We start from the raw sequence: 27,344 nt of genomic DNA, 5'->3' as shown, positions 1-27,344 counted from the left end.
TTGGAGACACTTGTGACACAATAAATGTGTGTTGTTTAAGCCCTTCAAAAAAACAAAAAACAAAAAAACACACAAAAAAACCACTCAGCAACGGAGGCTACCTGTTCACAAAACCATTAATCATGACACACAGGACTGACTTATTACCAAGATTCTTCATGTCCTAGGGTACATGCAGGCAACTATCCCATAGTTATTTTTTACTCCGTGTCAATGAAGTGTAAGACGGTGTAACAGAACATCATCACAGACTCCTGAATCATTTTTTCATGTCGTAGTAAACTAATCTGGGATTGTGAGAAGGGGATGAAGCAGGCCAGAGAGGGTGATCACGTGTCTAATGCTCTTCTGCCTAGGTCTACACGTCAGTCACTAAGCAAATTAAGAACATGGCAACACTTTCAAAATGCATTACTTGTATTTCACTGTCCTCCATTATGTGATATTATCTGATTTAAAGGAGGAGGAAGTTATGGCGACCAGTGTTGAATCTGGGGAGAGTCTCAGCTTCACACATGTAGCAGGTCTGAAACAGACGAATTCTTCCCAAGTGTGCTGGGATTGCCTTTCACTGAGGGGAGGGTTTGTTTTTCTGTAAATTTAGAACTTAAGAACCTTTCAAATACACAATAGAGAAAGCATTATTAGCTACGTACATCCCAGCAAATTAAATATCTGTTAATGTTTTACCCTATCTACCTCAGATTTTTAAAAAAAATATTTTATTTATTTATTTGACAGAGAGAGAGAGATCACAAGTAGGCAGAGAGGCAGGCAGAGTTGGGGGGGGGGCGGGAAGCAGGCTCCCCGCTGAGCAGAGAGCCCGATGTGGGCCTCGATCCCAGGACCCTGAGACCATGACCTGAGCGGAAGGCAGAGGCTTAACCCACTGAGCCACCCAGGCGCCCCTACTTGAGATTTTTTAAATGAAATTAAGCATTACAGACACAAAAAAAGCCACTGTATGTTTTCCCACCCTTCCTTCCAGAGGTATTCCCAGACCTGTGTTTATTTATAGAGACATACGTATGTATGGAAACCAACATAAATTGCTATTATATACATTCCAAGTTTTTAAAAATATCATACATCACACCCATCCCTCTGCACTTTGTCTGTACTCAACATATTTTTCACAAGCATGTAAGTAGTTCTAGCTTACTCAGTTTCACTACTCTATAATATTCCCTTGTATAATTATACCATAGTTTGTTTCTCCATTTCCCCACTGAGACACAGCTGATTCTTTCCACTTTTTCACTTTTAACGACTGGCAGTGAGCAATCGAGTGTAGCTCTCGTGTTTGTGCAAACTTCTTTAATGTAGACATGTGTAAGTGCAATTGCTGGCGGTAAGTTTCTGCTTTACTAGGAATACAATCTGCTCTCTGAAATGGTTGTAACCATTTATGATTCTACTGTCTAAAGTGTTCTCATTTTCCCTCGTGCTAGATTGGATTTACCAACCCAGGACAATCTACTGGTATAAAATAGAATCTTGCAGGTTTTTTCTTATTGTGGTTTTCATTTCCATTTGAGCATCATTTTTTTTTTTTTTTTTTTTTAAGTAAGCTCTATGCCCAGTGTGAAGCTTGAACTCAGGACCTTGAGATCCAGAGTCACCTGCTCCCCGGATTGAGCCAGCCAGGTGTCCCAGCTGTTTCGTAGCTTTTCAAATTACTGCTCTGTTGGATTTCATCGCATGAACTGCTTGTTTGCATTCTTTGCCCAATTGCTTGTCTTTTCCTTATTGATTTCTAGGAGCTCTGTACTAATTTAGTACTAATTCTTTGCTAGTTGTATGGATTCAGTCACCCAGGCCTATGACTAGTCCTTTTCATCATACAGAAAATTTTAAATTATAGTCATCTATTTTCCTTTATGGTTTGAATGCTTGAGGTTTTATGCAAAAAGATCCATTCCCAGCCTCAACTACTCATTTTCCCTTCTTACAATTTTATTTATTTATTTATTTATTTACAGGGGAAAGCACGAACACAGTCCCCCACTACCACAAATTATGCAGTCGAGTTTCCCACATTTGGGGAAATCGCAGGGGTCAGCACATCTGGAGTGCAATGGATAAGCCTTGCCCTGGGAAAACCACCTTCGTGATCATGGTGTCTCCCCTGCCAGGTAAGTATCCTTCTTATAATTTTGCTTACTTTTATTTTTTAAATTTTTAAGATTTTATTTATATATTTGACAGAGACACAGCAGGAGAGGGAACACAAGCAGGGAGAGTGGGGGTCGGAGAAACAGGCTTCCTGATGAGCAGGGAGCCTGATGCAGGGTTTGATCCCAGGACCCTGGGATCATGACCTGAGCCGAAGGCAGACACTTAATGACTGAGCCACCCAGGCGCCCCCTTCTTAAAATTTTAAAAAACTTTACTTTTCACACTTGTTTTTAAAATTTTATTAGGAATTTATCATTGTGTATGCTGTGAAGTAGAAATCTAATTTTAATCTTTTTTTCTTCTAGAGAGCCAACGGTCACATCACCATTTATTGAACAGTCTGTTCTTTTCCAGATTTAAAATTCTGCCTCTGTCACATGCTGAGCTCCCATACAGGTGCAGGTCATTTTGGGGGCACTTAACTGTTGCGTGGGTCTGTCAAATCATTGCACCCATCCCACGCTGCCTTACTCACTAGAGCTTTATGGTAAACATTGCTTTCTTATAGGGGAAAGTGTACCTGTTCATTCTTAGCCCTTTTGAGCTGTACCATGTTCATGAATCAGAAAACTCGTTATTAAGTCAATTCTTCCCAGACTGACCTACAGACTCCATGCACTGTTGGTGAAAAATCCCAGCATGCTTTTCTGGTGGAAATTTAACAGACTCATTCCATAATTTACATGGAAATGCAAAGGATCTAGAATAGTCAAAACAATTCTGAAAATAAAGCAAACAAAGTTGAGAGGACTAAGACAACCTGATTTCAGTACTCAAGACAATGTGATATTAACACACTGTCTGGACCAGATTCTTTTCAGAAATAGACCTAGATGATGGTGGCCAACTGATTTCGACAAAGCTGCCATAGTAACTCAGTGAGATTATCTTTTAACAAATGGTGCTCGAACAACTGGTTATCTCTATGGCAAAAATAAACCCTAGCTTTACCTCTTAATACTAATTTGAATTTCTTCTAGATCTCTTACATTCCTTTTTTGTTTCTTTTTTTAGGATTTCTTTACTTGAGAGAGAGAGCAAGAGAGAGTGAGGGCAGGGGGCACGAGCAAAGGCAGAGAGAGACTCTCAAGCAGACTCCCTGCTGAGCACAGAGCCTGACACAGGGCTCAATCCCAAGACCCTGAGAACATGACCTGAGCCGAAACTAAGAATTGTAGGCTATACTGAGCCCCGGGCGCCCCTCTTTTACATTTCTAATGTAGTTTGTCTGGGTGGCTCAGCCGATTAGGCGTCTGCCTTTGGCTCAGGTCATGATCCCAGGATCCTGGGATTAAGCCCCAAATCTTGGGTCTCCTGTCCAGTGGGGAGCCTGCTTTTCCCTCTCCCTCTGCCTGCCACTCCCCCTGCTTGGGCTCTATCTCAAATATTTTTTTTTTAAGATTTTATTTTTTTATTTGACAGACAGAGATCACAAGTAGGCAGAGAGGCAGGCAGCAGGGTGCAGGGGGAGTAGGCTCCTCGCTGAGCAGAGAGCCCGATGTGGGGCTCAATCCCAGGACCCTGGGATCATGACCTGAGCCAGAGGAAGAGGCTTTAACCCACTGAGCCACCCAGGTGCCCCATAAATAAAATATTATTAAAAAAAAACAAAAAACAAACAACTGATTGGTTTTGCTATAGATAATTCTATTTTATTTGGCTTCTCAAAGAATCACTTTATGTTTGTTGATTTCTATTGTGTTTTTTTTTTTTCTGTGATTCATGTTTGTTCTTATCTTTTATTACTGTCTTATTTTGGGGGTTTACTCCCTCGTGTTACTTCCTGTACTGGACCCTTAATTAATTGGTTTTTAGCTCTTCTTCCTTAAAAGATATGTTCTATGAATCTTCCTTGAAGTATACTTAGCTGCATTACCCAAACGTTATTTTTCATTTTTACTGAGCTTTAATACTAAATATTTTCTGACTTCCATGAGTGCATTTTTATTTTTTCCAATTTTTTTTTTACCGTGGCAAAATATACATGCCATGGATAAAACATCCTAAACACTTTTGAGTACAAAGTTCAGTGGTATTAAGTTGATTTATAATTAAGCTACCATCAATCACCTCCATCCATCTCCAGAACTCTCTTCATCTTGTAAAACTGAAACTCTATGACCATTTAAAAATGCTCTCCATTGGGGTGCCTGGGTGCTTCAGTGGGTTAAGGCCTCTGTCTTCAGCTCAGGTCATGATCCCAGGGACCTGGAATCAAGCCCCACATCCGGCTCTCTGCTCTGCAGAGAGCCTGCTTCCTCCTCTCTCTCTGCCTGTCTCCCTGCCTACTTGTGATCTGTCAAATAAATAAATAAATAAAATCTTTAAAAAAAAAAATGCTCTCCATTTTCACATAGTTTTTAATATTATGGGACTCTACTAAGGAAATGTGGTATGCTACACAAACCAACCCATACGTAGAGAGAAGTGAGAGCTGATTTCATCAGTCAATATCCAGAGAAATAAAAAAGGTTTACCCAAATGACTCCATCAAACTTGAACTGGCGCCACTAAGGTTAGAGCTAGGAAACCACTTCTCCACAATAGCCGCACTCCAGGGACCGGTGCGGCCAAGTTCCTGCTGGGCCCACTCTGGAACAGGAGCAGCTACCGGGACAGGAGCAGTGATGGGAGAGGACGGAAAGAAAGAGAGGCATTAGGCCCAAAGTGGAAGCACTTGCCCCTCCCTTGAACAGGTGGCACAGGACACACAAAGTGACATCATTAACAACATTCCTTCGTCCACATCACCAATTCCAATGGGCCTATGCTGTCTATGAAAAATGCTACCCAGCAATGTACAAACGTAGGCTAACTAACAGTTCCTCAAACGCACCAGACACACGCCCTTCTCAGAGTCTTGGTGCTTGAGTTGCCTCTGTCAGCAATGTTCTTCCTGTATTTGCAACCCTCCCACCCCATACACTCCCCATTCCTTTTTTCCTGCTTTATTACAATGGCACTTATCTCTTTCAAACATACTATGCAACCTCCTTATTTATTGTCTTGTTTCCCTTGACTAGACAGTATACTAAGAACAGAGACTTCTATTTTGTTCTCTGACACATTGCCATTACTTAGTACAGCGCCTGCCATGGCAGCCACTCAATAAATCTGTGGAATAAATATCAAATTGATTATATTTCTATCCACCTAGCATAAATAAGGTTTGTATTGTGTTAGTAACAATTCAACAGACTGCAAGGTAGACAGAATCACAATAGTTTTATATAAAGTCTTCATTAAATATGTTAATACAAGTTTCACCTTATACCTTTGATTTCAAAGCAGTTTCACAGAAGTGCTTTAGGATTTCTATAAATAGTACTGATTTAAATTGCCTGAAGCTTACTTGCAAGCTTAATTGCAAGCTTAAATTTCTTGTAGCTTGCTTTTATCTGTTTTATAATATATATTGGGGTTCATAAAGAGCACAGTGGAAAAAATTCTGACAGTGGAAAAAACTATAAACCCACTGCCCGGGAGTATGTTAGTTATTGGTTCAGAAGCTTACCGCAGGTAACAGGATCTTCAAGTGAATTGTGAACCTGATTCAAGACACTATCCATAACATCAGAAACAAGGGAAGCTGTATCCTGGGGGCTCTCTGCCACAACTGTTCGGAGAAAAGGTCTTTGAAATTCAGCCTCCTCAGTGCGGAACACAGTGAGAATTGTAGCATTGGTGGAGAGGGGGGAAATAACTCCCGTGATGGGGGGCCAGCCTTCACCAAGGTCCACACTGGCAACCTACGTCAGAAGTTCTAATTAGTTGAGAAGAATATTGTCCTATGGCTAAAGAAGAATGTAGCTTAGTAAAAGACAGATTGATAGTTTCTCCTGATTATTATTAGAAAAGTGAGAACTGTGGAAAAGACAGACCGGATGGGTATAAGTGCTAGAATTGAATTTAGTGACCATATTAATCTTAATCTCTCAATTTACAAATAAGAAAAAGCTAAGGTTCCCAGGAATATTTACTAAGCACTTACGATGAGATTATAACTCACCAAGTCCTCAAAACTGAGGACCTCACAACATTACTCTGAGGTAAAAATGATTATTATCCCCCTTTTACAGAGGAGGAATTAAGGCTGAGAAATAAGTAACCTGCTTAAGGTCACCCAGGTACTAAGATGCAGAAGCCAAGAGCACATGAATTCGAAACCCATGCTCTTAACCCAATACTACGACTTAAGGGATTTATTCAGATTACACGGTTGGGCAGCAGAGCTGAGACCCAATTCAGACTGCCTGACTCCCGACCCAGTGCTCTATGAGAACACACAACTCTTAGAACACCGGTTCAGAGACTATAGAGCTTTTCTTTAAGTGTCTCACAATGGGATCCAGAAGATGGAAGCCTTCTGAGGTAACAAAGGCAAAACACAAAGTAAGGTGAGAAATTTGCTTGTCGTTTAAAAATAACCATCACCTTACAACAAAATCTGGATAAATATGTGTTTTTCAGAAGACATTTCTAAGTTTGTGTAACTACTGAACACTATTACATCTAATGTTACAGTGCAGGGCTTTTAAAAAATGATATTGATTACAAAAGTTAATAAATATGTAACAGAAGGCTTACAAAATAACTAGAAACCAGACATTACTTCACCGCCCTAAACTAATGCTTGCATTCCATTCGGCCCACTGCCTTTTTTTCCCCAAGTGACTATAATTTAACTTAATTGGGATCAAAGTACACGCAGTTTTATAAAGTGTTTCGTCACTAAGGGGCACTGTCATGATGCTACATGTGTCACTGAAACCACGCCGTGTAGAACATTCCTCGGCACTTCATAAACACACTAATTTCACCTCACCAGTGTGGTTTTAGATAAGAAGGAATGAGCATGCGCCAGGTACCTACCAGGTGTAACTCTTCAGCAGCCAGCCTGCTTACCAGCTGCTGGAATAACACCCTCTGAGTTGACCTGTTCTCCGGACTTCGTAGCATCCAGCTCTCAGTGCCCAAAGTGCTGCTCGCTGGGAGAGACCACTGGCTTGCCGTGCCTTTTAGAAAAATTTTTACTGGTTTCTGGAAATGTCTCTGATGCATGGCCAGGGGCTCTAGGGTGACTGTCCATGTTTCTTGAGTCTCTTTGCCTGTTAGAGATAAGGAATATTAAAATTCTAATGTAATCGTTACTAAAAATAGATTTAATAGCGAGAAGAAAAAAAAAATGAGATTGTCAGTGTGGTACTGGTACTGTCCCTTCACGGTTCAGCCCTCATCTGCCGACAGGCTAGCAGAGCGAGTGCACTTCATTCTATAGGAAGAGCTACATATGAACAGAATTACAAGGGTCAACTGAATGTCAGAAATTCTCAGTAATTATGCCTTAGAAAGAAGTATTGAAGTAATACTCGTGACTTACAAAAAAGACAACATGGCTTAAATCTGTAAAATAGAGTATATTACATCATATGAGAATGTTGAATTCTAAAGATTATATATGACAAAACTACTTAAAACTACTCTTGGGGCGCCTGGGTGGCTCAGTGGGTTGAGCCTCTGCCTTTGGCTCAGGTCATGATCTCAGGATCCTGGGATCGAGCCCCGCATCGGGCTCTCTGCTCAGCGGGGATCCTGCAGTGGGATCCTGCTTTCCCCTCTCTCTATGGGTACCTCTCTGCCTACTTGTGATCTATCAAATAAATAAATAAAATATTTTTAAAAAAATTACTCTTGAAATTTCCTTAAACTGCACACAATGTATGTAACAGAGTTTTATGTACCCATCTCTACAGAGTAGGACTTCTGTGTGGATATGGGATTCAGAAGTGAGATTCACGATACAGCAGATCATGCAGTAAACTTCTGAGGACTCTAACATGCTGGCCCTTCCTGGTAAAAAGCACCATTTTCAGAGGCGGGTGACTAATTTGTTATTTCTTCTCTCAATCATTGCTTCCCTATGGCCTTCCATTTATCAGTTTCTTCTATGAGGCGGGAAATCTTACCACCCCTTTGCGTGGGCACCTGAACAGTATTATCCTTCTTTTCAACAGCGGGAAAAGTCTTTAAAAATCACTCAGTATTCTTTTTAAAGGGGAGCTGGCAGTTACCCGGTGCCCATGTTTAACACTTCCCCGTGCTACCTGATTCTGCACAGACACCTTTTTTTTTTTTTTTAAGATTTTATTTATTTATTTGAGAAAGAGAGTGAGAGAGCATGAGAGGGGAGAAGGTCAGAGGATGAAGCAGACTCCCCATGGAGTTGGAAGCCCGATGTGGGACTCTATCCCAGGACTCCAGGATCATGACCTGAGCCAAAGACAGTCACCCAACCAACTGAGCCACCCAGGTGCTCTGCACAGACACCTTTTAATTACAAGCATTAATCGAGTGCCTAGGCTGTTGGAAGATCGAAAGTGAAAAGCACAGGCTTGCCTGAAAGAAATCAATGTACCTGAGACCATAACACTCCCCGAGAGAGTATTTGCTTACCTTCAACAGGGAGAAATAACGTTCCTTCCATCCGTGGAAAGGAGGCTTCATAGGCAGAATTATAGAGCAAACAGTTCAAGGTGGCATCAGGTGGCAGAGCTGAAATCCAGGAAGACGGGGCAGATTCACTCGCCAGCTTTTTTTCACTACCACGCAGCATTTCCCTGGCTTTAGTACAGTCCTGGCTGAAAGTTTCGGATGGTAAGATCGTGCCGCCAACAACGTGGAGCAGTTCACACACGGCCCAGTACCCGAGGTGGTCTGGGGAGTCCCACAACTAAAGTAAAAATGACAAAGAAACGCAGGGGGCTCTAAATGAAGCATCCACAAATCAAGTTTGACGGGAGTGGGAGAAAGTAAAGCTGACATCTACATTAAAGGATCAAATTACTCGATTACTGTATTTATTAAGCCACAAACCAATGGCCAGTATCTTGTCACCATGCAGCCTGCTCTCACCACAGCCCTTGTCATCTCTTGCCTGGACTCATTGCACAGCCTCTCCCTCCTGGGTCCGGCCTCTCATGTTGCTCTCAGCATTCTCCCAGATCATGGATCTGATCGTGCTACTTCTCTAAAAGTTTTCAAGGACTTTCCGCTGCCTCCACGGTAGAGCAAGTCTTGGGCTTAGCCCAGCCCTAAGCAACCTTTCCAAACACATTATCTTTCCCTCGCCCACTGCTACCTTCCAGGCACACTGAACCATGCACCGTTTCCTGAACACGCTGTATTTTATCTTCCATGCTTTGGTTCATTCTGTTTCCAGTGCTTTCCCCCTTCTCCTCCAACTTGGGTAATCTAGCTCAAATTCTGCTTTCTCTGTAAAAGCCAGCCTTTATTTCCTCACATAAACAACTGTTCGTTCAACCTTCTTTTAACAAACTTTTATGGAGCAACCTTTAGATGCTATGGATTAGTAAGACTTAGTCTCTGTCTTCTAGAATCTTAAAGTTGGGAGTAGAGTGAGTAAAACCACAGTAACATGAAATATTTAACTCAGCATCACAGTATAACATGACAATATTCAAATAGTATAGGAACATGACAGAAGAGCGCCTGCCCCAAAATACAGTTACCCTGCTGGCTTGCTTACTCCACAGGACTTAACAACTGCAGATCATAAATCGCTATGGAATGTGAGGTCTTCCCAGTCATCTCCAGACTCAAGTTCAAAAAAGGCCATAAGAGTACCCAAGGTCACAACAAAGCAAGGACTCGTCCAAGAACCAAGAACTATCTTGGAGAGTGCTTTTATTTATTTATTTATTTATTTATTTTTTAAGATTTTATTTATTTATTTGACAGAGAGAGATCACAAGTAGGCAGAGAGGCAGGCAGAGAGAGAGAGAGAGAGAGGGAAGCAGGCTCCCCGCTGAGCAGAGAGCCCGACGTGGGACTCGATCCCAGGACCCTGAGATCATGACCTGAGCCGAAGGCAGCGGCTTAACCCACTGAGCCACCCAGGCGCCCCTGGAGAGTGCTTTTAAAATGAGGGTCATGACCCTTTGGCGGACTCGGATGGATCGATCCTTTGATGGGTCAACTGACTGGCTCGTGATCAGCATCAAAAAAAACCAGAATAGAGTGAGAGAGTCCTGGGGGGGAAGGGGTGCAAAAAAACAAAACAAAACAAAACAAACAAAAAAAAACCAGAATAGAAAATATCAGAGCACAAGAGAAAATATCTCATATAGTGAAGATAATATATTATAAAATTTTTGTTCCAGTTATGCATGCCAGCTTGGAAATTAATCAATTAATTAATATTTGCTGTTACCATCTATATGTCCATGCCTGTGTTCACCGCTATGGGGGAGAATGGTAAGCTAGTTCATATACCATAGATCCTGATTAGGATTTTCTGCCAAAGGGAAACAAAAAATTTGTTGAAATTGTTAGATATTCTGGCTAGAGGACAGCTAGGGAGAAAAAAAAAAACTGCTTATCAATTGAAACATAAAGCTTTTTATTTTAAGAGTTTATTTATTTATTTATTTATTCATGAGAGATAGAGGGAGAGAGTGAGAGAGAGGCAGAGGCAGGGAGCCCAATGCGGGACTTAATCCCAGGACTCTGGGATCATAACCTGAGCCAAAGGCGGACGCTTAACCATCTGAGCCAGAAAGAGTTGAAAAAGACATCAACTTTTGATGAGAATATATGCATGATTAAAAAAAACACAATCACACACACAAAAAAAAAACCCACAATCACTATGTAGAGTATGGTTATACTTTTCATTTTTATGCATGTAACAGATTAAGTGAGAGACAAGTTTTAGTGATAATTTCAAATCTGGAGATTTATAAATGTCCACAAGACTATAAATTCAGGGGCACTTGCTTGGCTCGGTAACTAGAGCATGGGACTCTTGATATCAGGGTTAAATCCGAGTTTTACATTGGGTGCAGAGATTTGTAGATTACTTAAAAAAAAAAATCTTGGGGAAAAAAAGACTATAAACTCCACGAAAGCAGGAACTACATCTGTCTGGTTCACTAATGGTTCACCCAGCACCCAGCAGATATGGAACATGTGCGTGCCGAATAAATCAGAGGTACAAAGTCAAGAGCATGCCAGTGGTCTGCTGTGCTCCCTTCTATCCTGTAAGAGTTCTGTGCTTGGATCCCTCCTCCCCCAGTCTGGGTCCAGGTTCTGTTTCTTCTGCTTCTGTCTCTCAGACTATGAGCTCCGCAAGACAGGACCTCTCCTTCCCTTCTCTCTACCCCTGTAGTGAGAGCTCTCCAGGGACTAACCTAAAACTCCCTTTTGTCTCCGCAGAGTGGTGGGGCAGAGGCTTTTTGAACAGGAAAACATGAATCTTCACCAGAAAAAAAAAAAATTCCAGAGAAGCTTGTTTGATGAGCATTTTCTTAGGGTAAACAACATAGCAGATGTGAGAAGGGAAACCTCAGAGAAAACCCATTCCCTCAGATGGTAGAATGTCAGAACTTGAAGAGATCTTTAAAAAGACACCATCAATCTACTTATTGAAATGCTGTTCCAAAAAGAAAAAAAGGAGAAGACTCTCCAAGCCCCATCTGCTAAGATTTATTTCTAGCCAGTATTTGATATAATTCCAGAATAAAGTCTTTGGTGTGATTTGGTATTCATTACCCCAAATCACGCAGTTATGTGTTGTGTACTATGTCCAACACATGATTTGCTGTCTTAACAAATTTTAAGTTCTAGGATTCCATTTTCTCCACCAAAGGCCCTTAAACACCTTTGTTCTTTCCTTTTCTCTGACAAGCCACTGCTGCCTTATTTTGCATTTATCATGTCTTTTTTGGGCTTTGTATGTGAAAGCACATTGGAGATTTTAACTTTTTTTTTTTTTAAGGTTTTATTTATTTGACAGACAGAGAGCACAAGTAGGCAGAGGCAGGCAGAGAGAGAAGGGGAAGCAGGCTTCCTCCTGAGCAGAGAGCCCGATGCAGGGCTTGATCCCAGGACCCTGGGATCATGACCTGAACTGAAAGCAGAGGATTAACCCACTGAGCCACCCAGGTGCCCCAGGAAATTTTAACGTTTATCATTCTTTAAGTACCTGCTCATTTTCCATTTGTAATCTTGCAATTTAACCCACTCCTAGTTTAGTCACATGTGTTTCCAGTAAGTGGAATCACATCTTTCATCTGGTTAAGCCACTGCCCATCAATGAGAAGAAAATCTTCACTTTGACTGCCTAGGCCCTACAGACATGTGCTTTCTGAAACAAACTAAGCTCCTTTCCATTTCAAATCTTTATACCTGCTCTTTGTCTGGAATGTTCTCTCCCAACCTTCCTGTTCCTCCTCCTTTACCTCTCCCGCTCATGAAGCTCCTCCGCACCCTTCTACCTCCTGTTGCTCACCTGTTTGTTCTTATCTGTTTAATATATGTTCCTCACTGGAAGGTAAACCACCCCAGCTGGCCACCACACCTTCTGCAACTTTTACAGTGTAGTAGGCACTCAATGCAATGGCTTCTCAGTGACTATTTGTTAATTAAATGAAGGTGACAGGAGGAAAAATGGCAAGGGGAAAAGTACTTATTGTGGGCCTGGGTGGCTCAGTCTCTGCCTTCCGCTCAGGTCATGATCTCAGGGTCCTGGGATCCAGCCCCAGGAGGAGGGCACCCTGCTCTGCAGGGAGTCTGCTTCTCCCTCTGCCCCTCCCCCCACTCGTTCTCACTTTCAAATAAATAAATAAAACCTTAAAAACAATACAAATTTATCTCGGGGTACTTAACAGGAGCAGGGGGTCCCACTGCCTAACAAAAATCTAAATGAGCCATTTGTGACTATAAGTATCTAAATTTATTCCTTTAGTCAACAAATAGTTACTAAACTGGCACAATGTTCAATATGCATCTTCAGGGGATACAAAGCCTTTGAGGTATTTTTAGACTAGATGGACGGTGAGAGACTCGCACAACTGGAAGACATAAAGGGGACACGGGGAGTGCCACAGAAGCGCGGGGACATTCGGAAGTGGAGACTGAGTAGTGGTCACGGGACAAGGCGTTCTAGTTCTGGGCTGGCCTAGAGGAGTGAGCACTGGCATTCGGGGTGACCGGTGACACAGAAAACGCAGTCAAGGTTTGTTGACCGACTACGCGATGCTTCCATGTGCTGAGTATTCGTCCTGTGTAGGAAAAACAGCACCTGGGAGGCAGAGAAGGGCCCAAACTGTGAAGGGCCTCACACGCTTAGTGTGTACCAAGGACCTACCTGTCGTCACAGTTTGCGACCCCGGGACTTCCCTTCTGAAGGGACCCGTGCCGGTGGTGCTAGTCTCGCTCTGGGTCTCCCCGCTGCTCTGCAGACGCTGCCAGGTTCTGGTCCGCCAGCGGGACACGGTGCGCCCGGTGTGAGCTCCCCGCGGACTTACCTTCGGCCCCTCGGTGGTATCCAGCCAGTACAAGGTGATTTTTCGGGCGATCATGACCTCCTGGACCCTCCTGGGCAGCAACTTCTCCATCACCTGCTTCGGGGGAGGCGGCAGGCGCTGGGCCTGCGCCTCGCAGCCGGACACGAACTGCAGCAGCTCCCTCTGCGAATGCGGACAGGGGGCCAGCAGGAAGACCGCGTTCCCAAAGCCCCCGAGCGCGGTCTCGGCCTCCTTGGCCTCGCCCTCCACGTCCAGCAGTCTCCTCCCGCTGCTGCGCAGGATGGGCTTCGTGGGCGACGTGATCTCGGGCCGGTCCCACTGGTAGTCCAGCAGCGTCTCCATCAGGGCGCTGTGCGTGTGGCTGGCCCGGGGCGCCGGGCCCGGCAGGTGGGCGCCGTGGACGCAGTCCCCGAGCCTGGCGTCCAGCTCCTCCTCGAAGTCCTCCCAGGAGCGGGCCCCCAGTTCGCGGAAGTCAGACACGCGGGACTGCCGGGCCCGCGCCCCTTCAGAGTCAAAGAACTTGAAAGCCCAGCGGACCCTGGCCAGGCCGAATCGGCAACTCAGGTAGGTGAGAAGGCGCAGGGCGGCCCGTCGGACCGGACTCCGGCCGGCGGCACCGCCCGCGGTGTCCAGCAGCAGCATAACGTTGTGACAGCAGGCCATGTCGGCCGCGCCGCCGCCCCGGGGCTCCGGCCGGGGCCCGCGCGGCTCTCTTCTCGGCCCTAGCTTCAGACAACCAACGCCATTCACCTCTTCCCTCAGGAGCTCTCATGGAAAAGCTCCCGCGCTCTCCAAGTGCTCCTGCCATTGGCGGAGTTGGTCCCCAAAGTCAGCTCCTATTGGTCGCTTGCCTTACGTCGCTTACGTGAGTAACTTCCATTCGTGGCGCTGATTGGAAAGGAGGCGGAGAAGCTCGCTGCCTGATTGGTGGAGGGTGTGGCTCTGAGCGGGGCTCCGTGTTCCGGGGGAAACTTAAACATTCATTGGCTTGGGCCTTCGTTTTAAAATTTAAAGAGGTTGTGCTTCGGGGGCGTGTCCTTAAGTGTTCCTTTTGGGCCGGAGGCCTGCGTTGGGGCGATTGTGCGCAGGCGTGGGTGCGGGCTGCTGGGAGGTGTTTACAAAAAACTTGCAAACTTGGTACTGAGGGCATGGGGGATGGTCTTACTCAAACTGGAATGAAGCCACCCTGGACTGTCCATGGGGTAGAATCCGATGATGAAGACTTTCGTTTTCTGTAACTTAAGAAAAAATTATCAGCAATTTAAAGTTCACCTCTTTTTCCCCGATGATTTCAAGGAGTTTCTCTGAAGAAGGTGATTAGATCCAAATAAAAGACGTGTACGTACATCATCGTTATCTGACTTGAGAAAAACTGGAAAACAGCGCAAGTGCGAATGACTCAAGTACAGTACACCCTAAAGGGAAGGAACATCATGTAGCTTTTTATAGGTAACACTAGATGAAAAAAGGACCGCGAAACAGTGAGAACCCCCGACTTTTTTATGTGTATATTTTTAAACTGTTAAAACTGGACGGAAAGTTGTCTGTGATGGTGATGACATTATGCTGATTTTTTTTATAAAGTATATAACACTTTTCTAAATTGTCTATAATTCTGTATTGCTTTGCTTCATAGTCGGAGGGGGGAGGGATAATATTTAATGACTAAAAAGTATTTCCTGTTACAAATAGAAGAAGCCAGATTTCCAAAAGGGCAAGAAGTTAAAGGAATATTCAGGTAGAGTCTAAGGACAAAAGGGGAGTTTGTTTATGGTATACTGTAGGAAGGTCAAGGAAAGGGGGAACCCTGGCTCAAGGTCCCCTTAGGAGATACACAGAGCTGTCAGGGAGTTAAAATTCAGATGATGAAGATGACACTGGGAGGCTTGGTAAAAGCTGTGGGTTCAGTGCAGGACTCCGGCCGTCTGCAGGGTCTGCAGTGAAACCTCTGTTTCATTCTTGATATAGGTAATTTGTGTTCTCTCTCTTTTTTAATATCAGTCTAACTAGAGGTTTATCAGTTTTATTGATCTTTTCAAAGAATGAGCTCGTTTCATTGATTTTTGTTTGCTTGTTTTCAGTTTCATTGATTTCTGCTCTTTTTCTCTTCCTTCATTTTTTAAAAAAAGATTTTATTTATTTATTTGACAGAGACAGAGATCACAAGTAGGCAGAGAGGCAGGCAGAGAGAGAAGAGGAAGCAGGCTCCCTGCTGAGCAGAGATTTTTTTTTCCCCCATGCTGGATCCCAGGGCCCTGAGATCATGACCTGAGCCAAAGGCAGAGGCTTTAACCCACTGAGCACCCAGGCGCCCCTCTCTTCCTTTGTTTTGCTTTACGTTTATTTTGCTCTTCTTTTTCTAGATTCCTTAAGTGAGAATGTAGATATTGAGGTGAGAGTTTTCCTCTTTCCTAAGATAAGCATTTAGTGCCATAAATTTTCTCAGCACAGCTGTGTCTCACAAATTTGGACACCTTATATTTTTTTTCCACATATCTGCATATTTTAAAATTTCTCTTGAGAATTCCTTTTTGACTCATGGATTAATTTAAGTGTGTTGTTCAGTTTCCCATTGTTTGCAGATTCCCTGTTATCTTTCTATTTTTGATTTCTAGTTTGATTTCATTGATTTGGTGGACACACTCTGTATTATTTCAATTCTTTTAAATTCATTGAGGTTTATTTTATGGACCAGGATATGATCTATCTTCATATATGCTCCTTGAGCACTTGAAAACAGTGCATATTCTGCCACTGTTGAGTGGAGTGTTCTAAAATACCAATTAGATACTGTTGATTAGTGGTGATTTTGAGTTCTTCTGTGTCTGTGCTTTCTGTCTAGCTGTTCTATTACTTGTTGAGAGAGAAATGTTGAAATCTTCAACTCTAACTGTGGATAAGTCTGTTTCTCCTTTCAGTTCTATCATTATTTTGCTTTATGTATTTTGCATCTCTGTTGTTTGGTGCATACACATTTAGAATTGCTATGTCTTCTTAGTGGATTGACCCTTCTATCACAATGTAATACTTCTCTCTATAACTGGTGATTTTCTTTGCTCTGAAACACTTTGTCTGCTATTAATATAGCTCTCTTGCTTTCTTTGATGAGTGTTTGCATAGTATATCTGGCTTCATTCTTTTTCTGTCAACCTTTCTATATCATTATATTGAAGTGAGTTCCTTTACATGACAAATAATTGAGTCATTTTAAAAAATCTGTTCTGCCAGTCTCTTTTTTTTTTTTTTTTTTTAGGATTTTATTTGTTTTATTTGACAGACAGAGATCACAAGTAGGCAGAGAGGCAGGCAGGGACAGAGAGGGGGGAAGCAGGCTCCCTGCTGAGCAGAAGCCCGACGTGGGGCTACGATCCCAGGACCCTGGGATCATGACCTGAGCTGAAGGCAGGGGCTTTAACCCACTGAGCCACACAGGCGCCCCTTGCCAGTCTCTTTTAACTGATGTATTTAAACTATCAGTGTGTAATATATTAGGGCTTAAGTCTACCATTGTATTTTTTTTTGTCTGTGGGGTTTTTTTGTTTGGTTTTGGTTTTTGGTGTTTGGTTTTCTCTTCTTCCCCCTGCTTCCCTCACGAACATTTAAAAATTTTTTTATTTTTTAAGGACTTTATTTATTTATTCGAGAGAGAATAAGAGTGAGAGAGATTACAGAGGGAGAGAATGGGAGAAACAGACTCGCCTCCAAGCAGGGAGCCTGACGAGGGGCTTGATCCCAGGATGCTGGGATCATGACATGAGTGGAAGGTAGACAATGAACTGACTGAGCCACCCAGGTGCCCCAGTTGAACATTTTTTAAAAGATTTTGTTTATTTATTTGACAGAGAGAGATCACAAGTAGGCAGAGATGCAGGCAGAGAGATGGGGGGAAGCAGGCTCCCCGTTGGATGGAGAGCCCGATGCGGGCCTCGATCCCGGGACGCTGGGATCATGACTTGAGCTGAAGGCAGAGGCTTAACCCACTGAGCCACCCAGGCACTCCCAGTTGAACATTTTTTAAATTAAATTTTGATTTATCAATTTTGTTTGTTAGTGTATTTCTTTGTCTAGATTTTTTAGTGTTTTGTCTGAGTATTACAATATGTGCATATAACTTACCACTGTCCGGTGAAGTGTAATTATAATATGGTATGGAAATATTACCTCTTTTTGAGTCCCTTACCCTCCCTCACTTAAAATTGTCTTAACTATTTCCTTTGCAAATATTGATAACCACCCTGGTTATCATTTTTGCCTTAACCATCAAACTAAACTTATAAAAAGAAGAAAAGTAAAGCTTTTTAAAAAAGTATTTACCCATACTTTTCCTCTTTCCGTTGTTCTTTCTTTCTTCCTAATGTTCTCAGATTCCTTCTTCTATCCGTTTTTTCCGTTTTAACAACTTCCAACTTCCATTAGCCACTCTTTTAGGGTAAATCTGCTTGCAGTAAATTCCTTAATTTTCCTTCATCGGAGAACCTCTTTATTTTCCCTTTATTCCTGAAGGACGTTCACCGGATATAGAATCCCAGGTTGACAGTTCTTTTTTTTGTTTGTTTTTTCCCATCACTTGAAAAATGTGGGGCTGCTTCCCCGCCACACCCTCTGTGATCTCCTCCGCTGTCACTGCAGGTGGGGGAACCGCGTTATGGGGTGGGGAGGGGGCGTCCTGTTTCTCCCCTGTGCCTCCTCTGACATAACCCAAGTAGGGCAGGGAGGGCATCTTCTTCCCAATGGATGGATTTAGAAGTTGAGGTACCCTCAGGGATCTCCACTACCTCCTTATGCCTGGCACCGGGTAAGTGTAGGCTCCCACTCAGTCTTGGCTGAGGGGGCTGGGATATCATTTGTTTGTTTGTTTGAATTTGACTGGACTGGAGTGATTAATGTCCACAAGTTTGTCTGCCCTTGTCCTGTCTTTTGACTTCTCTTGGGGCTTTTTGTGGGCTGCAGCCATTGAGGTATTAGGACACGAGCTTCCCCAGGATCCAGTCAGATATAAAAGGGCAAAAGAAAACCCAAGAAACTCACTGCCCTGTCATTCTTGGCATCTCAAGGTCGCTAGCAAGTCTGCCTCTTCTCTCAGCCTCAAAGAGCCTTCCCGTGGGCGCCTTCGGCTCAGGTCATGATCTCAGGAACCTGGGATCGAGCCCCGCATCGGGCTCTCTGCTCAGCGGGGAGCCTGCTTCCTCCTTTCTCTCCCTGCCTGCCTCTCTGCCTACTTGTGATCTCTCTCTCTCTCTCTCTCTCTCTGTCAAATAAATAAATAAAAATATAAAAATATATATTAAAAAAAAAGAGTCTTCCCATGTCTGGTTTACACAGACTGTCCAGGGGTTTTAGCTTTACTTAGTGGGAAAAATAGGAGTAAATATGTCTAAACCCATTTTGTCTGGATCCAGAAGTCAGGAGGCTTTTTTATTATAACGTACACATTACACTCTATTCCGGCTCTTTAAGAGTTCGCTTTTTTTTTTTCCAGATTTTATTTATGTTTTTGAGAGAGAGAGCATGACCAGAAGAAGGGGCAGAGGGAGAAGCAGACTCCCCGCTGAGCAGGGAGCCCAATGCTGAGATGGTGGCCTGAGCCAGAGGCAGAGGCTTCACCAACTGAGCCGCCCAGGCGCCCCAAGTGTTCGCTTTACTTTCTAAACTTTGAGTTCTTAGAGGGCAAGAACTGTTCTTTATTTGTCTATGTATCCCTAGTGCCTAGCAGGGTAACAATAAATTATTTTTGTAATTGAAATGTAGTGTGTTATCAAGCATTTTCCCAAGGTGGGAATTTGTGCAGAAACCGCTATGCTACCACTAGAGGGCAGTAGCAGCACCCTTCACTGGGGCTCCCAAGCCTGTGTGCCCCACAGCAGAATGAAAGCTTTCCCCAGAACTGCTTGTCCTTCCTCTGGGTGAGAAGAGCAGAAGTCTGGGAACTGATTGTCATTGGGCCTCTCAGGGAGAAGAAAGGACCTTGGGGGTGGCTGACAAGGCTGCACCTGGAGCACACGGGTCCCATTCTTTTGGGGCACAATGTGTTCTGTGTTCCTGTAAAGACCGGGGAGGTCGTTCATGTATTTCTAGCATCTCGAGGGACAGTCGTGGTTCTGGGCACTCGTCACAGTAATCCTGCAAGCCAGACATTATTTCTTCCCCTTTACTGAGGCAACTGAGGCTCAGACGGTCTTGCACAGCTAGTTAGAGGGAGCACTGAAACTCTTATAATGCTTCCCCTTTACTGAGGCAACTGAGGCTCAGACGGTCTTGCACAGCTAGTTAGAGGGAGCACTGAAACTCTTATACTGCTTCCCCCCAGGAGATCCAAGGACAGCCTCCTCCCCGGACAGGGTGGTCTGGGGAAGGGAGACCTCATTGGTGATGGAGGGCCAGGCCAGCCCCCCACAACCAGCAAGCCTCTTTCAGCCCTGTGTTCTTCATCTTTCTCTAATGGGATGATAATCCACTTTGCTTTTAAGAACCGTGTGATTGGGGAAAAAAAAAAAAAAAAAAGAACTGTGTGATTGGGGTTCCTGGGTGGCTCAGTGGGTTAAGCATCTGCCTTTTGCTCAGGTCATGGTCCCAGGGTCCTGGGATCGAGCCCCACATCAGGCTCCCTGCTCAGCGGGGAGCCTGCTTCTCCCTCTGCCTCTGCCTGCTGCTCCCCCTGCTTGTGCTCTCTCTTGCTCTCTCAAATAAATAAAATCTTTTTTTAAAAAAAAAAGAAAGAAAAATCAGGGCACCTGGGTGACTCAGTAAGTTAAGCCTCAACCTTCGGCTCAGGTCATGATCTCAGGGTCCTGGGATCAAGCCCCACATCGGGCTCTCTGCTCAGTGGGGAGCCTGCTTCCCTCTCTCTCTCTGCCTGCTGCTCTGCCTACTTGTAATCATCTCTCTCTGTCAAATAAATAAATAAAATCTTTTTAAAAAAAGAAAGAAAGAAAAAACAAGAACTGTGGATGTAGGTCCAAGGACCAGCAGGACCCAGTACAAAGTGAAAATGTAGGACCCCTTATTAAAAAAATTCAAAATTTCAAAATAGCAGAGCATTAAACCAAGCACGGGGCCCCTCTAATCATGAGGGGCCCGTGTGACCATCCAAGGCACGCAACAGTGAAGCCAGCCTTGTCTAGAGCAATAGCAGAAATAATGAAATCATAATAGCTTCCCTCTTTAGCGCAACTACTCTAAACTAAATTCTTTCACTTTAAATATTTCCTTCCAGCCTTTCTGGGGGTTTCTCCCCCTGTGTGTGGGTTTTGGTTTTTTGTTTGTTTTTTTCAGAGAGAGGGGGAGAGAATCTTAAGCAGTCTCCATGCCCAGGTCAGCATGTGAGCGTGACGTGGGGTCTGATCCCACAACCTGGAGATGATGACCCGAGCCGAAATCAGGACAACCGAGCCACCCTGGCACCCCTCCCCCTGTATGTTTTTATCTCTACAGTGAGGAGGTTGGATTAAACCAGAAGTTCTTAACCCTGGTTACACATTAGAAATACCTGAGGACTTTAAAAAACCATCCAAACCTGGTGATTCACAGACCTGTACCCCTGGGGCTAATAATACATCATATGTTAAAAAAAAAATTAAAAAGAAAAAAACATCCAAAGCTGGCCCTACCCACTGCCCCCAAAGATTCTAGCTGAATTGGGTGGCAGTGGGGTGCCGGGCTATGTCACTAAACTCCCTCCCAGTTCTGAGACTCTGGTTCCTACTTGAGGGTAATGATGATAAAAATGTCCTTCCTCTGCTGGCCACCCCCCCGCCCGACCACTCCTGCTCCCATGGGACATGGAGCCTTGAGGTCTCAAGTCTGGGAATTTTGGCTGGCAATGACATGAAGAGTGTGTGTCCTTGGTAGGTCTGGACAAGGGGTGGGTCTTCTGCAGAACTTATTTCTCCGCCACAGTGATCATTTGCTCAACTCTCCATTCTGCTCAGGGTCCCAGTGCTCCTGGGGGTCTCGGGGGAAGCCTTGCATTTTGGCAGTCTTCCTGGGCACAAAGGATAAACGATGGCTTCCCTGACCCTTCTGGGAACTGCCCCCTTGCCTCGCTTCCCTGACAGAGCCCGGGCTATGTGCGTAAAGCCATGAGGGAGAAGAAAGCAGAAAGGAAAATGTTTATCATATACTTTCTGTGTGCCTAGCATTGCACTAGGAACACTCACATTTAATCTTCCAAACCGCTTCTAGGTAAGTATGTTTTTAAATCTCCATTTTAACAGTTCAGAAAAGCTAAGTAAGGTGCTGGGTGTCACACAGCTCACGGAGTGGTCCCTCTACTTACTGGAGGGGCTGGGCTGTGGTTCAGACGTGTGGTGGAGTGGGGGGGTGCAGGCTGGGTGGTCCTCGCTTCACCCCTGCCCTGTCATCTCTCTGACCCCTGCTGGCCACAGGCCTGGGACCCCAATCTCTTGTTCAAACCTCATGTCTACTCCTACCCCAGCAGTGTTCCCTGGGAAACTGGGTCTGAGGCCACTGTGATCCCAGAGTCTGTGGGACTGGCCCCGTTTTCTGGCTGAGAAAACCAAGCTGTGGTTGAAGCCAGTGAGGCATGGCCCAGGCCTGCCTTATCAGGCCCGCACAGAGCTCAGAAATCCTTCACCCTGGGTCCTGTGGAAATGGTTTGGAACACTGGGTCCATTCACTGATGTGAGAACCCAGGGATGAAAGGAAGGTCCCCTGGGAAGGAAGCCCGGGCTCGTCACAGAAGCCCATTGGGAGATGGGGCTAATGCAGCAATCCTGGGGCCACTGAGCGGGCTGAAACTCCTTCTAGAATCGAACTTCTCTGAAGTCAGTTATACTGCCCCAAGCCTGAGTCTGCCCCCACACACTAGGGCAGTTCTGGGAGAATGATCACCAGCCTCAGGCTCCGCCCACGGGAGGTTAGCCTCACCTTTGAGGAAGGGTCTCAAATTCCCCTCCCTACACTTGGCGGGGGCTTGTAGAAGCTCAGGAAGACTGTGGGGCCTGGCGGATGGAAGGGCGGGAGGGACGGAAACCCCAGACAAGTTAGGGGGGTGGGCAGGACTGCAATCTCCGTAATGGATCCAAGGCCAGACCAGAGAGGAAGGCTGGAGCTGATGTGGAGGCCCCACTCCCTAGGAATCCACCCACCCCATCCCTTCAGGAGGGAGGACCTGGGCTGGGCTGAGCCAGTAAGGCCTGGACAGGCCAATAGGTGCCAGGACAAAGGATTTCTATCCCATTGTGAATCCCAGGGCTGCCGACTGGTTTAGGAGTGAAGAACTGGGGAATCTTCTTTTAGTTCATTCTTCAAAAGCATAGGTCAGATGAAAAATATTTTGTAAGATGAACTGTGATATGGGATGAGAGACAGTCTTGGAGATGGATGGGGGTGATGTTTGCACAACAGTGTGAATGTACTTACTTCATGCTGCTGAACTGTTCACGTTAAAATTGTTAAAACGGGGGCACCTGGGTGGCTTAGCCATTGGGTGTCTGTCTTCGGCTCGGGTCATGATCCCGGGGTCCTGGGATCGAGCCCCGCATTGGGCTCCCTGCTCACCAGGAAGCCTGCTTCTCCATCTCCCACTCCCCCTGTTTGTGTTCCCTCTCTCAATGACTCTCTGTCAAATAAATAAACAAAATCTTTTTTAAAAGTTGTTAAAACAGTCAATTTTATGATATGTGTATTTCACTACAACTGAAAAAAGAAGAATGTGTGAAACTACAGTTCGCTTAGAAAGCATGTCAGGCCAGTCTCATCTGAGGCTCACGAGAGGATTCCATTGTGTTCTAAGAGCTCTGGCAGGCTGAGGCCACCCAACTTTTGAGGAAGGTGTTGTCTCCTCCTCAAGGCTCACAGTGACCCACCCAAGGGGTTAGAAATGGATTTTAAAGAGCCTAACAGATGTGCCTCTCTCCTCACTCTTTCTGGCTATCCTTAGGTCCATGAGTCAGGATTTTCTTTCTCCAGTACTACTTGGGGATGAATGTGAGGAATGAGCCAATAGATCAGGTCTTTGTTCAGGAAACTTTTTTTTTTTTTTTTTTTTTTTTTTTTTTTTTTTGCCATTGTGTTTTAGGACTGATAGGACTGGTTTTTACAAAATCACAACTGATGTGATTGTGTGGAGTTTGTAGTGGAGAATGTGGGCATCCAACCTCAGAGAGCCAGATAATGACCCAGAGGAGAAGGCACTCTGGGCAGAGATCCCATAATGCTCTGTGTAGGGGTCTGTGGCCATATGCTAGGAGCACAAGGAGCCCCAGGAAAGAAGGGACTTCCTTGCCTGGAGCATATCTTAAAAACTCACAGGAGTGGATCATATTATGTTTTTAGACTTTGGCAACCTGTATACTGAAACAGGAATGATAAAGATTAACTTGGTCCTTGCACAAGGATGAAATCAAATTTGTGAAGCATTCTATATTTTTTAGTAGTAGATAGTTGAAAAGTAAAATTTAAAAAACAGTTCAATCTGGAGGTGCCTGGGGGGCTAAGTCAGTTAAGCATCCAACTCTTGATCTTGGCTCAGGTCATGATCTCGGGGTTGTGAGATCAAGCTCCACATCAGGCACCACACTGATGTGCAGCCTGCTTAAGATTCTCTCTCTCTCTACACCTCCCCTCCCTAAAAAAAAAAAAAAAATTCAATTTACAATAAAAACAAAAAAACAGAAAATACTTAAGAATAAATTTAACAAAATATGTGCAAAATTTACACTGAAAACTAGAAAACATCCCTGAGGGAAATTTTTAAAGGATCTGGACACATGGAGAGACATACCATGTTCATGGATTAGAAGACTCGGTACTGTTAATTCTCCTCAATTGATTCACAGATTTAATTCATAAATCATAATCTCCATAGCCTTATAGAATCAGGGAAATTGACATGCTGATTCTAAACCTTATGCAGAAATGCAAAGGACCCAGACTATCCAAAGTAATCTTGAAAAGAAGTTAGAAGTCTTACATTACCTTACTTCAAGACTAAATATAAAACTACACTAATCAACATAGCATAGTACCATTATAAGAATCAACCAATAAATCAAGGGGCAGAACAGAAAGCTGAAAATAGACTCACCCTTATTTAGTCATTTGATATTTGACAGTGGTGCCAAAGGAATCCAAGGGGGAGAGAAAAATCCTTTCGATATATGGGGCTGGAATAACTGGATATCCAAATAGAAAAAAAAAAGTGAGCCTTATCTCCTACTTCACACCATACACAAAAAGTAAGTAACTCAAGACAGATCATAGATGCAAGCATAAAAGCTAAAACCATATAAAGCTCTTAGAAGAAAACAAAGAATATCTTCGTGGCTTCCTAGGAAACACAAATGTTTCTTAGGAAAGTGAGCCTGCTCCTTGGGGAGGCTGCTTCTCCTTCCCCTCTACCTACTGCTCTCCGGGCTTGCGTGCTTGCACTCTCTCTGTGTGTCAAAATAAATAAACTCTTAAAAAGAAAGATTTTTTTTAAAAGACTTTATTTATTTATTTGACAGAGATCACAAGTAGGCAGAGAGGCAGGCAGAAAGAGAGCAAGGGAAGCAGGCTCCATGCTGAGCAAAGAGCTCGATGCAGGGCTCGATCCCAGGACTCTGGGATCATGACCTGAGCCGGAAGCAGAGGCTTTAACCCACTGAGCCACCCAGGTGCCCCCCACCCAAAAAAGAAAAAAGATTAGAACAGATGTTTCACAAAAGATGATATATGAATGGATAATAGGCACACGAAAGACAATATTATTAATAATCAGGGCAATGCAAATTAAAACGATAAGATCCTACTACATAGGCGATAGAACAGCTAAAAATTTAAACAACTGACCCCCACCAAAGGCTAATGAGAATAAGGAACAACCAGAACTCTCATATATTGTTAGTGGGAATATAAAATAATACAATCACTTTAGAAAAAGCCAGTTCTTTTAAAACTAATTATACACCAACCCTATGATCCAGGAATTCCACTTCTAGGTGTTGACCTGAGGGAAATGAAATTACATCCACAAAAAGACTTACACAAGAATGTTCACAGCAACTTCTTCACAGTAGCCAAAAAGCTGGAAACAACCCAGACATCCATCAAGAAGAAAATGGGTAACAGTGCTATATTCATAAAACGGAATATTACTCCAGATTAAAAAAAAAAAAGAACAAAGTACTGGTACGTGCAGCAACATAGGTGACTCAAAACCATGATGTTCAGTGAAATAAGCCTTACACAAAAGAGTACATTCTGTAGGATTCAATATCTATAAAGTTCTAGAACAGGTAGAACTAAACTGTTAGTTGGAAACAACCCAAACAGTGGTGTCCTCTGAGAAGCTGGGGGCAGATATTGACAGGAAAGGGCACGAGGAAATGTTCTGGGATGATGGTAGGGTTCTAGGTCTTGTTCTATGTCTTGGGGTGTACAAGTTTATGTATTTGTGAAAATTGGGCAAATGCACACTTAAGATTCTGTGTTTCATTGCTTGTAGATTTCACTTCAAAAAAACTAAAAACAGGGGAGCCTGGCTGGCTCAGTTGGTAGAACACACAACTCTGGATCTCAGGGTCATGAGTTCAAACCCTGCATTGGGTATAGAACCTACTTATAAATGAATTTTTTTTTAAAACCATAAACAATACTGAACTCTAGTTAAAGATAAATATACTGAAGTAACTAGGGGGAAGTTACTGATGTCTGCAATTTACTGTGAGATGCATAAAAAAATAAAATGTATTGATGGAAGGATGGAGAGGTGGAGAGATATAATAAAGCAAATATAATAAAATGTTAATAGTAAACATTGGGGGATGGTATAGGGCTATTTTCACTGTGAAAACCATTATGTTTGAAATTTTTCATTAAAAATGTTGAAAAAGGGGGTACCTGCGTGACTCAGTCAGTTGAACCTCTGCCTTCAGCTCAGGTCATGATCTCGGGGTCCTGGGATCGAGCCCTGCCTCGGGCTCCCTGCTGCTCTGTAGGGAGTCTGCTTCTCCCTCTGCTCCTTCCCGCACTCATGCTCTCTCTGTCTCAAATAAATAAATGAAATCTTTTTAAAAAATCTTGTAAAAAGGGGCACCTGGGTGGCTCAGTGGTTAAGCCTCTGCCTTCGGCTCGGGTCATGATCTCAGGGTCCTGGGATCAAGCCCCGCATCGGGCTCTCTGCTCAGCAGGGAGCCTGCTTCCCCCCCCACCCTGCCTGCCTCTCTGACTACTTGTGATCTCTGTAAAATAAATAAATAAAATCTTTAAAAAAAAATCTTGTAAAAAGACATATAGCTATATTATGGAGTAGCATATAAAATTTATGTGAATTTTATCACAGACCTGTACCCCTGGGGCTAATAATACATTATATGTTTATTAAAAAATAAAAAAATTAAAAAAATTAATGTGAATTTTATATGCTAGAACAGGAGTGTTCCAGATAATTCTTGAATATATATTTCCTTTATTGGCCTGAAGTGCCCCTTCCTCCCAACACTTAACCATAGTGATTCCCCCCCCCACCCTTTCTCTTGGGAATCAAAACATCCAGCAAATTGTGCCTCGTGGCTCTGGTTCTCTCCGTAGCCAGAGATTCTGATTCTGGCAGTTTTAATTTGCTACTAGAGACTCAAGAGGACTGCCCACAGTGCTTGTCTAAAAGAGGTAATCAAGTTAGAGTTGACTATTTAGATGATATCAAGGCCTCTGGAGGACAGATCCTTCAGCATTCGCCAAGTAGAGACACAGTGGGGACCCAAGGCTGGAAGGCCCAGCACCCCACAACGGGCACTGTGCAGAGGCTGACTTTGGTCTGGAGCTGGAGGTCTTTGGAGGGAGAAAGCTTTTTATCCCAGGCCTTGGGGGAGTAAAAGGAAGAGTTGGGATGGGGTC

The 27,344-nt window shown here is 43.9% G+C and overlaps 1 protein-coding gene across 2 annotated transcripts in view; it reads right to left on the bottom strand.

Moving 5' to 3' along the window:
- The window catches only part of LOC111152642 (TOPBP1 interacting checkpoint and replication regulator), a 49,063-nt gene extending 34,895 nt beyond the window's left edge, over positions 1-14,168 (bottom strand). For both annotated transcript variants that reach the window (XM_022511181.1, XM_022511182.1), the window contains exons 1-5: positions 13,506-14,168; positions 8,632-8,908; positions 7,051-7,286; positions 5,693-5,927; positions 4,656-4,785 (exon numbers count right to left, since the gene is read on the bottom strand). In XM_022511181.1, coding sequence (XP_022366889.1) covers positions 4,656-4,785; positions 5,693-5,927; positions 7,051-7,286; positions 8,632-8,908; positions 13,506-14,168 — 1,541 coding nt within the window. The remainder of the gene's footprint in view (positions 1-4,655; positions 4,786-5,692; positions 5,928-7,050; positions 7,287-8,631; positions 8,909-13,505) is intronic.
- Positions 14,169-27,344: the final 13,176 nt, after the last annotated feature.

The sequence above is a fragment of the Enhydra lutris genome, unplaced genomic scaffold (genome assembly GCF_002288905.1).
Source record: "Enhydra lutris kenyoni isolate GAN:26980312 unplaced genomic scaffold, ASM228890v2 scaffoldscaffold29, whole genome shotgun sequence".
Classification (NCBI taxonomy): Eukaryota; Metazoa; Chordata; class Mammalia; order Carnivora; family Mustelidae; genus Enhydra; species Enhydra lutris.
This window is presented reverse-complemented; position numbering and strand designations above follow the sequence as displayed.